This window comes from Psittacula echo, assembly GCF_963264785.1.
Source record: "Psittacula echo genome assembly, chromosome: Z".
Taxonomy (NCBI): Eukaryota; Metazoa; Chordata; class Aves; order Psittaciformes; family Psittacidae; genus Psittacula; species Psittacula echo.
Window position 1 is genome coordinate 40,505,751 of NC_137742.1, and position 17,082 is coordinate 40,522,832.

Below are 17,082 nucleotides of genomic sequence, written 5' to 3' on the forward strand. Positions count from 1 at the left end.
TACTCCATTGCCTGCCCAGCTGTTCTGCCTCACTGCAAAGTAGAGAAATGCTTTTAACAATACCTTTCATGTCCCAGTGAAATCTATTTTATAATCTAGTTATTTCTTGCAGATAAAGTTGGGAAGCAGAGAGTGAGAACTGCCTCCAGTTCAGCTCTGCCACTGAAATGAAGGTTTCTAAAATTGTCACTCCTGGTGCTTCATTTAAAATAATGTTAATTCAGAGGTCAGCAGTTAAGCATCCCAGCTACATAACGTGTTGAAATCGGCAAGAATTTATGTTCCTGAAAAAATTCTGTTCTTGATTAATTTTTAATACTAGCTCTCCTGTTCTATGAGGAGTCAGTACTGAGCTCATTGCTAACTGCTGTTTGAGAGTTTTTCATTAACAGTGAGCTGTGTTGAAAATGTAAGTAGTGTGTAGGTTTGTATTGTTTTATGTGCAGCACCCACCTCTCTGAAAGCACTATATTGCAGTTGCATCCTATTGAAAAAAACCCAGCTGTCTCTGCTTATTGGTTGGTTTTTAGTTACTCTTTTACTTTATGGCACTAGTATGTTATGACACTTTCATTGTCATAACATTAACACATCTTCAAATAAGCTATGGCAAAGACAGTTGTAATTTCCCGTGGCATCCATGGCATATGCCAGCTCTGCCGAAGTCCCTGTTTGTGAAACATCCTTCACAGTGACACCAGGTGAATATGAATAAATACATGTTGTTTCTTGTGCTGATGTATCAGGGTGAAAGATGTGGCTTCAGCCCATGTTACTTTGCAAGCTGAAACCCGAATCCTGGAGCAATCTTTAAAATCTTGTCAAGTCCAAGTACTGAAGTTTCACTTCAAAGTCAGATTTGGATTTTTACTCTGTTATCTCCGTCATGTGAAATCTTTTTCTTCCTCTCACTCTTTCTCCACCCTCTCAAACAAACCAAATTCCCTTGTGTTAACATGCAATCAGCCTTTTCTTGCTGACTCCCCAGTCATATTGTTTGCCTCATTGAGCTGTTTACAGGCTGCTCTCTTGGCACTGCAACTTTCTCTGCATTTGCTGTTCTCCACCAACCGTCTTTGGTCTGATCCTGTGCTAAAGAGATTTCACAAGATGTGCACATGATCTCTGTTGCTCTGAACTGTGTGGTAGAGAAATCCCACAGCTTTGCTGGAAAAGAATATATATACACATATATATGCAGACAGAATGTATGTACATACCTCATACATAATTTGCATAAAAAATATGTGTATGTATTTTACACAAAACTGCAATGAACCAAAAAAGAAAAATAATCTCATGGATCAACCAGCCTAGCAGAAGCTTCTCAACATGTGCTATGGTATAAGAAGTTTAGAAGTTAATGCATATGCTGAGTCTTGCCCATCCTAGCCCGTCAGGGCTAAAGTACATGCAGAATAATTTAGTGCTTGTGTATAGATAAGTGCCAAGGGTAAACAGCATATTTTCCATGCGTTACATGCAACCTTATTGAAAAGGAAAGGAGGGTATGTATGCATATGTAGGAGTAGAGAGGAATTCATCTGAAATAAAATATTTTATATTTGGAAAACTCCTGAAGTAAGTATTTGAACACATACATATTTGCTATGTAATGAAAAACTTCAAGTGCTGTTTATGGGGAAAGGTTATTCTTCAGTGGTGATATCAAGATGGTACAGTAAAGAAGTAGTCTCCAAATTTGTAAACATTCAAGTTGCGTTTTAAGTTACTAACTTTCAATTAAGCTGAAAACAATGCAGTTGCTTGTCTCTGAAAGACAAAGATTTATGTTTATGACTTTCTGAAAAGTTACATTCACTACAGTACAGCAACCGTGTTGAGAAACAACAAGAAGCCCCAGCTTCTCTGGAAAAATGGCATTGTTGATGAATTGCAATATATTTCAACTGTGCATAGATTTCTTGCTGTTACCCAAGAAACACAGTGGTTTCATTCTTTGGGGATTAGCAACCTCTCTTGTGTGCTCAGGTTCTTTCCAGCTTAGTACACTGTTTCTTTTGAAGGATTTGTTTTCCTGGATTGAATTTAAGAACTCAGAGCACCTTATCACACTTTCGCAAGCTCACTTTCTAGGAGGGAAAGAAGAGGAGGAAAAAAAGCCCATCAAGGCTTGTGCCAGTTAAATCCAAGCTCTCAGAGGATTTGTTTTTCTTTTGGCATCAGATTAGATGTTCAAACCAAGTGATGTTGTGAGGCTCGGGTATGCGTCCACCAAACCCTTAATGAGGCTAATCCCACAGCAGCACATTCCAAGCAACTAATGGACACAAGGGCTTCGGTCTCTCTCACATCTCTGCGCTGCGAATGGACTGAGTGCCTTGTTCAGGGGGCAGTCACAAATGTGTTATTAGCAATGACCAGCAACAGGGAAATATGGACAGCAGAGTTTGCTCCAGACAGACTTAAACACCAAGTTTGATGCTCAGGTAAAAAAGAGGGAGAAAAATGTTCTTGGTGGGATTTTGCAGTTAGGTCAATAAAGAGAGAGACTTAATGTACAGATCTATGCTATAAGTAAACTAAATCCTAATGTAAGTATGGCATTTACTTTATTAATTCATTGTAGGATTTACGTTGTTTTAAGAATTAACGCAAAAGGAGTTTTTATGAAATAAGAAAAGATAAGCTTATTGCTCCACTATTCTTAAAAATACTTTGCTACGTTTTTTCTAAATATTTTGCTACTTTATTAATTCACGTTATAAACAAGACTTTAATGCAGACTGTTTTGTCTTGAATGTGTTGATTTCCACAAGTTATTCTAATTTTGTTACGAAGACTCTAGGACAAGTAACATAATTTCTATACCTCTGAACATTCATTTCAAATTATCTGTGTCACAGAAAGATAATGTCATTGGGCAGTGAAACCAGATGCTTTCTTTTTAGTTTGGAAGGGCAAGGAATTATGAAAAGAGTAAATCATATATTTTGGCATTATGATTCTGTCAGGTTGGAGAGTATATTTTTTGAGATATAAAAGCTGGAAGATCTTTTTTCCTGATGTGAACAAAGGTCTTCTTAAATCAGACTATTACTTTTGCAGTACTACATTTGAAAAAGTATGATGAAAATTCAAATGCAAGTTATTATATTTAATGTAGCTGGATTTCTTTTCTACTTACAAAGACAATATGAAAAAGAGTAGGAAAACAAATTTTAAATGTGAGTTTCTTGTGTTTTGAAAGTGTGCTTGTATACCTAAAGAAAAAAATGTTTTAGTGAAGCATCTGTTATGGCACCTTTTTGTAATGGATCTTGAGGCTTAGAGAAATTGAATTACTGGCCATCTTTAGGAAAGATATATTAGGTCTACGTAGTAAGTAAATTCACCAAAGTAAATTGACTGCAGAAAAGTATGCAAAATTTATGGAATTTAATCAAGGATATTTTTAGGGAGTCTTGACAACATAAATGATAATCATATGCTATGTGAGCTTTGCAGTAGGAGCTGATTTTGGATATTCTGAAGAAAAATTATATTCTAAAAAATTTTCGTGTTTCCTAGAGAAGATAAAGGATGTTGTTGCAGGCATGTGGTTAGTGTTAAACAAGCATGCAGGTAAAACTGGCATTATTCTATAAGTGTTCCTTTTTTGCCTGTGTGTAAATATATACAGTTTTGTCTGTGTGTTCCTTTTTTTATTACTGTGTGTATATATATACAGTTTATATATGTATATATGTATATACACACACACCAAAGGGGATTCATAAATCTGCTGCTGCTTATCAGTGTGTGTTCTTAAGGTAATAAAGAAAGTTTGTATTCTCTGGAAGCTTGAAGAGGAGAAGTTTCAAGACTATATGGTGCATACAGTAAAGTATGTGATTTCAAATGTTAGCACTGCAATACCAGGATAATTGTAACTTCCTTTCTTTCCCTACACAGTCAACAAAAAGAAAAAGCCTAATTTTCCCCATGTAGTTTAGCTTCAAAAGCTCTGCAGTAAGAGGGTCAAATGAAGTTCACAAAGTTCACTCTGAATGCCTTGACGGTTCTAGAAAGTTAGGCTATAAAAAGCCTTTTTTTGCCTGAAAAGACTACTAAGTTGACAAATTACTAAATGATACACTAGACTTCTAAGGTGATTTGACAGCATAATATAAAATATTGTAAAGATGATGTTGATAATGATTGATGATGATTATTGCCTGCAGTTCTATTTAATGTTTTTAATAGACTTTTCTTTTTCCTGACTGTAAAAGTCATGTTAGGGTGTCTGCCATTCCTACAAAACATGAAGTCTAGCAAATATTTCAAATAAAAATACAAGTAAAGCAAAGATAAAATCTTGTTATGTTACAGGAGTGACTACTAGATCCAGTAAGGGATTATGTTCAATGAAAAAGGTAGAAGAGTAAATTTTTATGTCCTCAGAGTGATAAGTAATGAATGTAGCTAGAAATTCTTATTATGGTTTTTCATAATTTGTGCTAGGTTTCTGGGTTTAAACATGAAAAACAGGATGAAGATTCATTTGACAAGGTAACAGTAGATACTTAATAAGGTAACTTTAGTTGGTAAGGGTAATAAATACATTACTATCTAACCTTACATAGTAAAAGGTAACATTAGGCAATGTTATAAAGGCATTTTCCTATTTTCTGAGGAAAGATGCTCAGGTTTTCTTTAAATTATCCAAAGCTCATTTCATGTTACTTAACTTTCAGTTAACTTTGTCATAGTTCATATTTTGTAGTGCCATTTATGCTGTGCAATTAAACAGGTAATTTTATTATGTAAATACATTCTCCAAAATTTACCTGTTTGAAATGATTTTTTAATTGAAAGTTTCAACTTGTATCCTTATTAAATGAAATAATTGAGTTTTATCTGGGGAAATCTTTTAAAGAGCTTGCCAGAAGTCGTATTTTATGGAGTGAGAACTATCTAGGTAACTAAAAAGAATTCAGAACTCTGAAAGTCTCTTTTGTTGTTTTGGGATTTTCTTTTTCTTTCTTTCCTACCCATCTTTCTTTTAAAGAAGGTCTCTTTGTATCCAAAAATTAAGACTATGTTGAGAAAAACAACTTGATTTCCTGCGAATATGTGGGAGAAGATATGGAGTGTAGCTGCATCGAACTCAGTCAGTTTTAGAGGTTTTACATCAGCTGGTCATCTGACTCTTAACGTATCAAAGTTTGTTGTGCCCGGTTTCAGAAACAGATAATTTTTCTTTCTTTTTTTTTTTTTTCATTAACACGTCCACCTGTGAAACTATTTTCTGGCTCCATGTTAAACAGCACTCTCAGTTCTTTGATATTATGGTATCAAAAGTTTTATTGTGAGATCTTTATTTTCTAATTTCTAGGATTTTTTTTTTTAATTAGAGTTGACTTAGTTTCATCACTAGAAGGGAAACAGATTTGTTTAAGTATTTTCAGTGAATAGGTGTGCTTTTTCGATGCAGAAAGCTTTGCGGTTTGAATCAATTCTTCTCCAGTGATTCTTGTTATCAGCCAATAGATGACAAGCAGCATCAAAGTCATCTGGCTAGTGAATATGAAAACAATTTTAAGAGTTTTTGTTGGGTGCTTAACTCTAGAAGGGAACTGCAGTTCTAATGGAAAGCGTTTGCTCTGTACAGAACGTGTACTGCATATCTGCAAAATCTGTGAAGTTTTATGTTTGAAGAGTCTCTTCAGTTGTACTAGGAAATGTGTTTAATAAGCAAACATTGCTCATGGTATTTCCTTTTTTTTTTAGGCACAGAAATCATGGATAGAAAGAGCATTTTACAAGAGAGAATGTGTTCATATCATACCCAGCACCAAAGACCCCCATAGGTAATTGCATTCTACTTGTATGAAAAATGAAAGTCAGTTGCAAGAAAATGTATATACATATGTATTCATATATATGTATATGAAGATAAATAGTTTGTAAAGACTTGGTCAGAAGGTGGTGGAATTACATCTGGAGTGATGGATTCCTAGAGACACAGTAGTGTCAGTTCAAAACTTATTTCACCCTAATTTAAAAAAAAAAAAACAAAAAAACAAAAAAACAACAAAGAAATCAAAGGTGGATCAGTTCAGTATCTATGTTTGATTTCCTTATCTTCTTAGTTCAGTATACAGTGGCTTGAGTATTTACTTAAACTGGATGCATGACACACAAGACTGTCAAAAGAAAATAATTGCAGTGAACTACCAATTTAAAATGCAATTCCATGCAAAAACTGTTTATTTGGCCTTATGTCAGCTGAAGACAGTAGAAAGTGTTACCTTTTGTGCATTTTTAGAACAAATGATCTTATTGAAATAAAGGAAAGTCCAAAGTAAACAAGATCGTAGAAGGAAAAGGTAGTATGTTGCTTCCACAAGCAGAAGTTCATATAGCAAGAAACTGATCAGCAGAGTTGAAAAGGTTTTGGCTTTTGTTTAAAGAGTGGTAGGCCATTTAAGATTGTTTCTCTGTTCTGTTCATACATGCACATGACTGAAGTTTTCTGTTTGTTTAATGTCGTAGGTGTTGCTGTGGGCGTCTAATAGGTCAACATGTTGGACTGACTCCAAGCATCTCTGTTATTCAAAATGAGAAAAATGAAAGCAGGCTTACTCGCAATGACATCCAGTCGGAGAAGTGGTCCATCAGCAAGCACACACAGCTCAGCCCAACGGATGCTTTTGGAACCATTGAGTTCCAAGGAGGAGGCCATTCCAATAAAGCCATGGTAACCACGTTTTTCTCTTAAATAATGCTGCTAGTTTGAAAAAGTCGTTCACAAAGAATCAACAGCATTCTTTATTAACTTCATTTTAAAGTATTACTTAGTGTAAGACAGTAACATATGTTTTTATGTATCATGTGCCAAAGAATTGCTGAACAGAATTAACTGCAAAAGCTGGAGTGCAGCATAAGAGGGGCTACCTTTATGAAGACTGAAGACATGCTCATGTGCTGCTATCTCAATTTTCTTCCAGTGGTTAGCTTTCCCTCTTTTTCTGAGTAATTTTAGAATTCAACTATGGTTTCCCATTGCTGGCTTTGTCTGCAAGACTGATAAATTTATTATAAATTATAAATTATACCAAATTTATTTTAACGTTTCTTCAGACATATATTGGAGGATAGACTAGTTAGACTTACTGGTTCATCTCTCAATGAAATAAGAGGCCCAATAAGTGTCTAAGCTAGGAACTGGGAAATCACTATTCTGCCACAGATTAGTGGCAAGCCACTTAATCATAATATAATGCTGTGGAGCTGTGCCGAAGTATATTAATCTGAAGGCATTGCTTCACTAAGGTGGAGAGATGTTTCCACCACCCACACTAATCCACTCATGTTTTGATTCTATGTGCCATTACATGAAAGGAAGTATCTCTTCTAACCTGGGACTTAGGGAATGAATGAGTGCATACCTAGTAGACTGTGGCCAAGCCACTGCTTTGAACAGCAGTAAGGGCAGAAACAGACCCTCTGTGTGCAGCACAGAATAACCTGCCCAGCAACCCAGTACCATCTTCCTTGCCTGAATCCTTCCCAAGAGGTCTCTCAGATCTGTCATGGTAATAGATGGATTACAGATAATACAAAACTCAGGCACTGTGCTAGCAAGAGCCAAATATTTTTCTCAGGATGGCTACATAGGTGCTGGAGATGGAATGATTACTTAAATGGACAGTTCTGTTCACCCAGATGGAAGGCTTGTTTTGATAGAAACCAGAAAACACTTTTGCACCAAGAAAAGATAGAAAATTAGGTCATTTGTCTGGGAGTATCACAGGCACCTTATGTTCTGTTGCTAACTAGTCATCTAAAAATCTTCAAAGCCATTGCTAGAGAGAGACTCTAATGCAGTAAATAACATTTGCTTAGTGTGAATAAATTGACACCTCCCTCAGCACTGAAATGAACCAAACCGTTCCCACTCCTTGTTGGTATCTTCACAAGGAGTAGGAACAAAACAGAATGATTTCACCAAAACTGAGTAATATTCAGAGATGTAGTAGCCATCATGCTATTAATCATATATGGATACTTCACATTAAATCTGTCTTTATGAAAAAGGGTAATCGCTAGAGCTTTTTGAGTCATGTTGAAGATCATTATAAAGCAATAAACGGCTCTCCCCAGACCAGAAGAGTCTTGGGCAGCCAAGAAATGATGAAGGGTTTAGGAAAGCTGTTGATACCAATTTCTGTAGAGGATTTCTGTTCTTTGTTGGGATTTTGGTGTCCTAGCACAGTGGCATAAGACAACAGGAGATGCTCCAAAGTATATGCTGTGTGCTGAAAAAAAAAATACTTGGAGTGAAACTGTGGAGATGAAATTGGAAGTCAACATGAGGGAAAGAAAAATCTTGTCACAGAGTGCAGTCAGGAGTGAAATCATGAAGAATTTAGAAAAATAGAAAACAAAAAGCGGTTAAAAATCTAAGACTTAGAGATCAATACGGACAAAACATTTATTGCTGGAAAACCCCTGAGTTTATTTTGACAGTACTAGAATCAGAAAGATAGTTGCTTCTGCCATCTGTTCTTAGTTGTTGAATCCCACCTGAAAAATGAGAACAACCAATTTCTTCATTAATTAAATAAGTCTATCAAAGCTCCAGAAATTCAGTTATCCCTCTGGTAGGAAAAGTGCTTCAAATTAAACAATTCACTAAATATCTCTTTAATTCGTGTCCTGCTTGGACACTGCCAATGCGAAAAGTATCTCTCATTTGACAAAAACACAAACAAGGAGTTTTGCATAACTAGTAATTGTGCATTTTTTTTTTCAAGTGGAAACAAAATAAAGAGCTTTTTATACTATGGTGTGTTTGTTACTGGAAACAGTATGAAGGTGTTCTTATGGTCGTATTTCCAGCTCAGAACATTATTTTAGGGTAGATTATAGTCAAAGAGCTGCCTAACTATTTGTTGCAGTTTTATCAGTAGAAAGAATGAGTCTCCTATCTCTGAATTTACTGGGTACAAGGCCTTTCCCACAATAAATACAACTTGCCAAATGAAAAGCTTTCTGTGAAAGGCAATAGTTTTCTCAGTAAAAGCAACCAACCAATTTTGCCAGCAGAGAAGAGAAAAATGAGCTTTTAAATTATCTTAAAAATTAAGGCTTGGAAAAAGGAACAAGTACATAATAAATCTTGGGAACATTCTTGTTCAGTCAGTATATCTTCAAACTCAAAAGCAGAGAAGCAAGGAAGCATGATACATGGACATGTGTATTTTCTAAAAATATGCTACTTGTTTTTTTTCTTGCAATTGGATATCAAATATCACTATAGCATAGGAGCTGATTTTTTCTGACAATCATGGTAGATTAATATTGTGCCTACTAGGTAATGAAATAACTCTAAAAGCAACAAGATTTTTTAAGCTGACCTACATCAAGAAAATCCACAGGGGAAGAATTTGGCATAAAATTCGCCACCTGTTCCTTAATTTATTTACTGAACTGGATGCCCACACATGAAAATTATTTAGCAAGGGAAACAGAACTGAGTACTATTATCTTGATCTGTGCTTACAGCAAAATTGGTAATTATTTCTGAGTCAGGTTATAAGGTGTTAGGTGGGATTTATTAATGAAAAACTCAGATTTATAATTGGGAAACTGGTAGTTAATAAGATTAGTGTGTGTAAGACTGACAGATAATTGTTTCTTCCATTGGAAGTAACAAAATTTTATCTTAATAATATATGTGCAAATTTGATAATACGTATACTTTGCATGTGTATTTGCAAGCTACAAGGGCAGTGATAGAATATTATATCAGTTGCCACCAGACTGTTAACAGTGGTATTTTTGCTGTGAAAATGAAAATCATACTGAAATTATAATAGAACATGTGGATTTGGACCAAAATAGAAAAGATAATGCAGGCTTGCATATTGTCAATAGAACTCACTGTGCCATTAATTTCCTTCCCACAGCCACATAAAACAAAAATTCTCAAGCAGCATGAATTTTGCTAATACAACTCGTTAAAGTAGTTAAAATATCTTCAGTGAGGCAGCACTAGGCTACTTAAATCAATAATGTGAATAGCTGAGGATGCAGCAGATTATATAGAACTAGGTAGCTGACATCAGATAACACTGGTAAACAAGATAGGTTTACTAAGGGGCCTTTCAGTCTTCATCTAACCACAAATGACCCAGCATCAACACTTGATTTTAGATCTCTATCAAGCTCTTATTTTCTTTAAAAGAGGCTCATCCCATTAATGTTTCAGAAATGTTTAACAGTTTTTCTGTTTGCATTTACATATGTTTGCAGCTGTAGAAGAAACTAAATTCAGTGTTAGATGCCTAAGCTTTCTTACGGTACATGAAACATGAATGAACATCAGTACAATTCCATTGTACATTAAAAGTTTTGTAGACTTTCTAATATTCAGATCCTCATAACTTTATGATTTATTAAGGATATTTAGAAATCAGCCATATAAAAAGGTATATTTCTGCTTTAAAAAAAATCATTGTTATCAAAACTGTTAAAAGGAGCTTAAAAGCTATCAGTGCTTTTGAAATAAAAAAAGGCAATCCTGTAACTTGCGTGAACCATGAAAAATGCAGCAAATACTGTTTTTCTCATAGTAAATTAACACTTAAAGAACATTTAAGGAATTTTAAAGATGGCATTGGAGACAAAGGGGAAAAGAACCAGTCCAGTTTGTCTAGATGACAGTTTTTCTGTTGAACTCTGTGAGAATTACATCAGCGTTATTTTTTTTGTGAAAGTCATACTTTAAGGGAATCATTCTTTAGCTTGAAGAGTCTGCAGTGATGGAATCTTAATTAAGGTAGGTGAAATAGCTACCCAGCACCTGCATGCTTCAGAGAGAAACAAAGGAGCAACCTTAGACTGCAGATCACAGAATGTTCCCTGAAGATATTTTCTTTGAAGAAATACAATAAAATTATTAATCTTTTCTATTTTATTCACTGATACCATCATCTGCAGTCATTCACCATGTACTTTAATGAGACAGCTGTACCTGAGTAACAGAGTACATTCTCTTTGCAGCTCAGGAACTTTGACTTTTCCCTAGGGCAGTGGATTCCAACTTGCAAGCATCTGGCTGTTTGGTTGATGATGGAAACAGTTATGTTTTAGAAAAACAGTGAAAAAAAGTAAAACAACTGTTGACATCAAATGACGCCCTTGCTGACTACTTCTGTTTAGGGTTCAGAGAGGCATGACAGCTTGAACATGATGATTTATCATTTCAGAGCATTATCCTGATGTGTCAGGTCAGTCTGTAAGTTTTGTGGTTAAAACAGTACTTTTGCCTCCTATCTTGCCCTGCTTTGCTGACATATAACAACTAAACTCTTGAACCCTAGCCATGCACCACTCCCATAGAGAAGGGATTGCATCGTTTGGCATTAGAACTAATCATTTCTACAGCTGACAAATACACCTGACATGGAATTTCAGGATAACAAAGCTGTTGTTTAGCTTATATTTATATTTACATATTAAATCTGCCTCTGGAGGCTGCAGTAAAAGAAATCAGGTACTGCAGAAATACTCATTAATATTCTAAACAAAAATTAAAATGCCAGATATTCTGCCACAAGATTGAAAAAATTAATTTTTAATACGGATAAAACCAATGTTAGAAGTGATTCTTTTTAATTTAATGCATACTTTGAAAGTGATACAAAAGAATTATTTTGTACTTACTAGTTTACATATTAAGTAACAGCAAAAGAGTCACCCCAAGCGTACCAATCTGAAAATAAACTGTGTAAGAGCAAAAAGTGGATTAGACAGTCATAAAAATTGAGGTTTATGCACAGGAGGAAAATGACATTTTGTGCCACTGTCCTTCTAAAACAGTAAAGTTTATCCATGATGATTTAAATTCTAATTTCCATGAAAAGAACTCTCAGATTTATTTTTGCTTAAATTTACTCTTTATAAAGTAAAATTAATTCTTATAAGCATAGAGGGGGATTGCCTGCAGTATAAAGAACAAGTAGTTGTTTGCAATTCAAGATGGCTACATTTCAAATAAATGTAAGAAAATAGTTCTAACTTTGTGATTCACTATATAGATTTTAGTTATTGAAATCCAGACATCTTGGTAGATAATAAAATTAATACATAGGCTTAAGAAGGTAGGGTCAGGGAAGTCACACATTCTGGGGTATAGAACAGTGCTAACGAATAAAAAAAAATGCTGGCTGGATTAGATAATACACATCTGATGCCATTTTATGCCTTCATCTTAATACCATTCTGGATGATGCAGTAGCCTCTCTTTTCATCAAATTTGTATTGTCACTATTAATATGATTTCACTTTAATTATCTTCTTAAAATTCACAGTCTGTCTTCACCATGAAACAGAGTAAGTTACCAGTGATCCCAAAATGTAATCCACATAGTTTGATCAGCAAAGATTTCAGGTAGGCCCCCTGAGGGATGTTGTCTACCAATTAATGCCTGCAGTGATAACAAAGGATTGCCCTTTGCAACCTCAGCTCTTCCTTAAGGGCAGGGCAAAAGGAGTAAGAATCAGTCTCCGGAAAACTCCGCTAATGTGTTGAAACTTTGACAGCCCTCCAATCCTAACCAAAATTGTTAGCTTCACCATGTGGTCGGTGGGATCAGGTGCCATGCAAGGTTTTTCTCAACTTCCACACAGAAAATTGAATGGATAACTGCTGAGGATGCAGTTACTGTGTCTATAAGCTCAAGGTTACAGAATGGTCTTGCCAGACCTGAATATTGTATGTTCTTTGTCCATTAGCTGTTATAAAGTTGCATGGGTGCTCACACAGGACATTATTGATTCACTGGGTTGAATATGCATTCCGAACTTCTTGCTCAGCTTTCAGTCTGGCTGTGCCCCCCTTGCTTCTCTGTGACTGTTTTCCCAAACAGGCTTCTGCTTCCAGAAATGTTAAGAACAGCTATTAACAGTGCAATAACCCATTCTTGCGAAGAAACCTATCAGCAATATCTTCTGGAAAAGTCAAGTCCTTATTTCTCACTCAACCGGAAAGGAGTTCACTTTGCTGTCATATGATTTACTAAAAAATAACAATCGCTTGGCAAGAAATAAATACTGATGATGTTAAAGAGGGACAAAATGATTACATAATATATATGGATATTAAACTACCTGGCATGTTACAATAAATAAGCTAGAACTAGGGATTTCTCTGACTGAAGGCAAAGATGCCTGTGTTATCTGCCTGTTGGCTGTGCTGACAACCCATGAAGGGAAGGACTGCTGAAGTATCTCTATATGCATTGGTTCAATCAGAAGCTTGACAGATGACTGGCTTTCTGTAACCTATTTTGTTCAATTAAAAGGGTCCTTCCAGATCTTAACAGCTATAGAGAGAATTTTATCCTGCTATGGCACATATCTGCTATGTAACTAAAATTCAAAAAAGTATCATCTGTTCTGTCACGGGCTTTGTGAAACCATACATCAGCAACAGAAAGAGCAGGAGAAGGAGCCCAAGTAGAAAGGCTTGTCAGGAAGACAGGTATATGCGACACGCTAATAATGTAGAAATTCCGAAGACAATTGTTATCTTTGAGATCGTACAGATGGGCGTGATCTACCTTGGGGAAAATGCTACAGATGTACAGAGAAAAGCCAAGAGATGCAAATGTGTAAATGTGTTCCATAGCACTTTCTGGTGCTGTACCTTGTTAGGCAAATTCAGGAATCTATACAAACCATTCTTCAGTTGTTCATCTGACAAGTACCTGTTCAGAAGTCTTGCTCAGTTTAAATTTACCTGTGCTTGAACAACCAATTTTTTTTCAGCTATTTCCTACCTTTGGAGAGTTTGACTTGTTAATCTGAAAATCAGATACAAGTGAATGCACAGTTGTGACTCTTGACTACCTAGGTCAACCACTTAAATTTTTGCTCCAGCTTTTGGATCCATAAGTTAAAGACATCTTTCAAGCATTGCTAAGCATATTGAAACAGTCAATAACTAAATAAAAAAAAAAACTGTCCAGCATATGAATTGCAGGTATTCCATGATTCCTAGTTGCCTACTTTCATAACTTTGGAAAAATCATGAAATTAGTGTTTCTGTCATAAAGGTTGCCTTTATTCAGTGATCCATTTGCATACATCATGTGTGTAACCAATCTTTCTTTCTTTCACTACTGCCCTTATTCCTGCAGTATGTACGTGTGTCTTTTGACACAAAGCCTGACCTTCTTCTGCATCTGATGACCAAAGAGTGGCAGCTTGAGCTCCCTAAACTTCTCATCTCTGTGCACGGGGGCCTTCAGAATTTTGAACTTCAGCCAAAACTCAAGCAAGTCTTTGGAAAAGGCCTCATTAAGGCTGCTATGACAACTGGAGCGTGGATATTCACTGGAGGAGTAAACACAGGTAACAGCACCATTGAAATGAAAGCAGAGTGGCTTCTAGGAGTTCATCACAGAAAAAAATCAGGACTGATGAGATTAAGAAGCCATTCTGTGTTTTATTTTATTAGTGTTGGCTGTACTATGTGCAAACAAGGAAAATGTCAAGTTCATACTAGCCTGAGAACTGCCAGAGAATAAAAAGTTTGCTAAAGCATGAAAAACACACTGGGGAGCTGAAAATAAAGCCTCCTGTAAGACAATTATATTAGTATATTGCCAGTGAAGACTTTATAACAGTAAGCTACAGGGAGGAACTACTAATGAGAAACTGTAGTTGAACTCTTATTACATAAAATGGAAAACCCTAATCCAGAAAAGACCTTTATTTTATCTTATAAGATGATCTGAAACATGAAAAGAAGAAAGATTCTGTGTTGTGGATGTGGTAGAAAACTTTATTGTGAATAAGTATCACTATTTCTTTTCTCCTTTCTTGTAGACAGCTCGACCTTTTTTTTCTATTGCCCCTGCAGCAGGAACAATAACTTCACCATTTGTACTCAAAGAACATCTGTAACATCCCAGATGGGTGTCCTTGTGACCCAAGATAGCAGCTGGCCCAGCTCTGCTGGGAGAAAGCATGAAGGTTTTGGGAATAAGCTGCAAAATATGGTTCCCCAGATAGAAAAGGTTGAGCAGTGGCTTCCCAGTTACCCTCCCTGGAAGAGGCAGAAAGGAGGACAGATTCAGGGGAAAGTCAAACAGTTCTGCTAGAGATAAATGCAAAAAGTTTTGAGCTGGGACAGGTACTTGTAGATTCTTGTGAGAATGTTATTCTCATTTGCTGCAGTAACAAGGCTACAATTTATTAATTTGCTAATTACACAGACTGTATCTTCTTATTGTCTATGGAAAATATTGTAATCACTCTATCAGACATTAAATTTAGTGCATTTTAGGTCAGCTCCTACATATTTGAATATGAATGCTTAATAGGAGTCTTGGGCTTTTTAGTTTCCAAAGCACATCAAATTTAAAACTTGCCCTGGTTCAGCTGTAACAGTTACTTTTCTCCTTCCTAGTAGCTGGTGCAGTGCTGTGTTTTGACTTGAGTCTGGGAGCAACGGTGATAACACACTGATGTTTTGGCTGTTGCTAAGTAGCTCTTACCCTGGTCAAGAACTTTTCAGTCTCTCATGCTCTGCCAGTGAGGAGGTGCACAAGAAGCTGGAAGAAAGCAGAGACAGGACACCTGACCCAAAGTAGCCAAATGGGTATTCCATAGTACAAGATGTCATGCCCAGTATGTAAACCTGGGGGATTACCGGGAAGGCTCAGATTGCTCTCGGGTTGGGCTGGGTATCAATCAGCGGGCGGTGAGCAACTGTATTGTGCATCGCTTATGTTCATTGTGGGCATTTTTCCCTTTTTAGTTTTATATTCTCTCCCCTTATTTCTTTTATCATTATTATTATTGGTGGTAGCAGTAGTAGTAGTAGTTTTGTATTATACTTTAGTTATTGGACTGTTTTTATCTCAAACTGTGGAATTGACATTCTTTTGATTCTCCTCCCCATCCTGCTGGGAGCAGGGAGGAAAAAGGGGGAAGCGAGCGAGTGGCTGCGTGGTTCTGATTTTCCAGCTGGGCTCAAACCATGACAAAACTGTATTCAGTTTATCACAGTACTAGTATAAATAGCAGAAAAAAAGGCATAGCTTCCGGAGTGTCACATATATAGAATATCCCCCACATCTCTGCAGAACAAGGAAGAAAATCAGGTTAAATGTTGACCTGTATACTGTGGTGTTAATAGTTATGTTAGTTGGCAAAGTAGTATACTGAAGATGGCAGATACAAATTTTAAGTTAAAAGCAGATTAGAAAACTATAGATACTGTACTCTTATTGCAGTGGATTACCATAGGAACTGTAGAAATCAAACTACAGAGATCTTGTAATCAAGGGCTGACTGTAACATATGCATTTGGCAAATGCACATCTGCTTCATACCATTTCTTATATCATCACAGTTGCAAATGACAAAACAATACAAATGAACCAGGGAAGTCCACATAATTACTGTTGAAAAGGATTTTTTTTCCTGTAATCAAAAATTACCTAAATAAAACAATAAAGCTCAAGTTACTGAGTGTCATTTTAAAAACATACAGTTCCAGAAGCAGTTCTGCATCACCAGTAATACCTCATTGCTGGTTTTGATTTCTGGAGGATAGCAGTTTATTGCTCTGGGGCTAGGTTTCCAAACTGTGTAGGTGAAAATTGAGTGTTTTATCTCTGTGTGAAATTGCACAAATTGGGAATTTTGAAGTACAGTCTACAGATTTCTCTTAATGAAAAGTATCATTGAAAAATTCTGAAATAGTGCTGTTGGACTGAGAATCAGTGATGCGACAGGAATGGTGCATACCTGGCTATAACCATGACTGTTCAGTAACTTAAATTGTTCTGAATATTCATGTCAGGCAGAAAGCTGATTATTCTAAGCTGCAGAATGTTTTTGCAGTCAAGAGAGATTTTCTGCTTTGAATCCTTTGGGTTGCTGGATCATAGATTAATTCATACTCGATTGCAGGTACAGGTTTGGTTAGGGTTTTTTTCTTACTTTTCCACCACAAGAAGGAAATTAGTCTCCTGGACTTAAAGGTTAAGTTGTGGAGTTTTTTCTTACATGGTTCATTTACAGTGCAGAAAAACTACAGCTAAAAACACATCTATT

General features: G+C 36.0%; 1 protein-coding gene across 2 annotated transcripts in view; it reads left to right on the forward strand.

Annotated features, from left to right (window-relative positions):
* Positions 1 to 17,082, forward strand: part of TRPM3 (transient receptor potential cation channel subfamily M member 3) — a gene marked incomplete at both ends in the record, with an annotated part of 379,891 nt that overhangs the window by 244,454 nt on the left and 118,355 nt on the right. For both annotated transcript variants that reach the window (XM_080637491.1, XM_080637492.1), the window contains 3 exons: positions 5,734 to 5,813; positions 6,499 to 6,703; positions 14,154 to 14,367. In XM_080637491.1, coding sequence (XP_080493617.1) covers positions 5,734 to 5,813; positions 6,499 to 6,703; positions 14,154 to 14,367 — 499 coding nt within the window. The remainder of the gene's footprint in view (positions 1 to 5,733; positions 5,814 to 6,498; positions 6,704 to 14,153; positions 14,368 to 17,082) is intronic.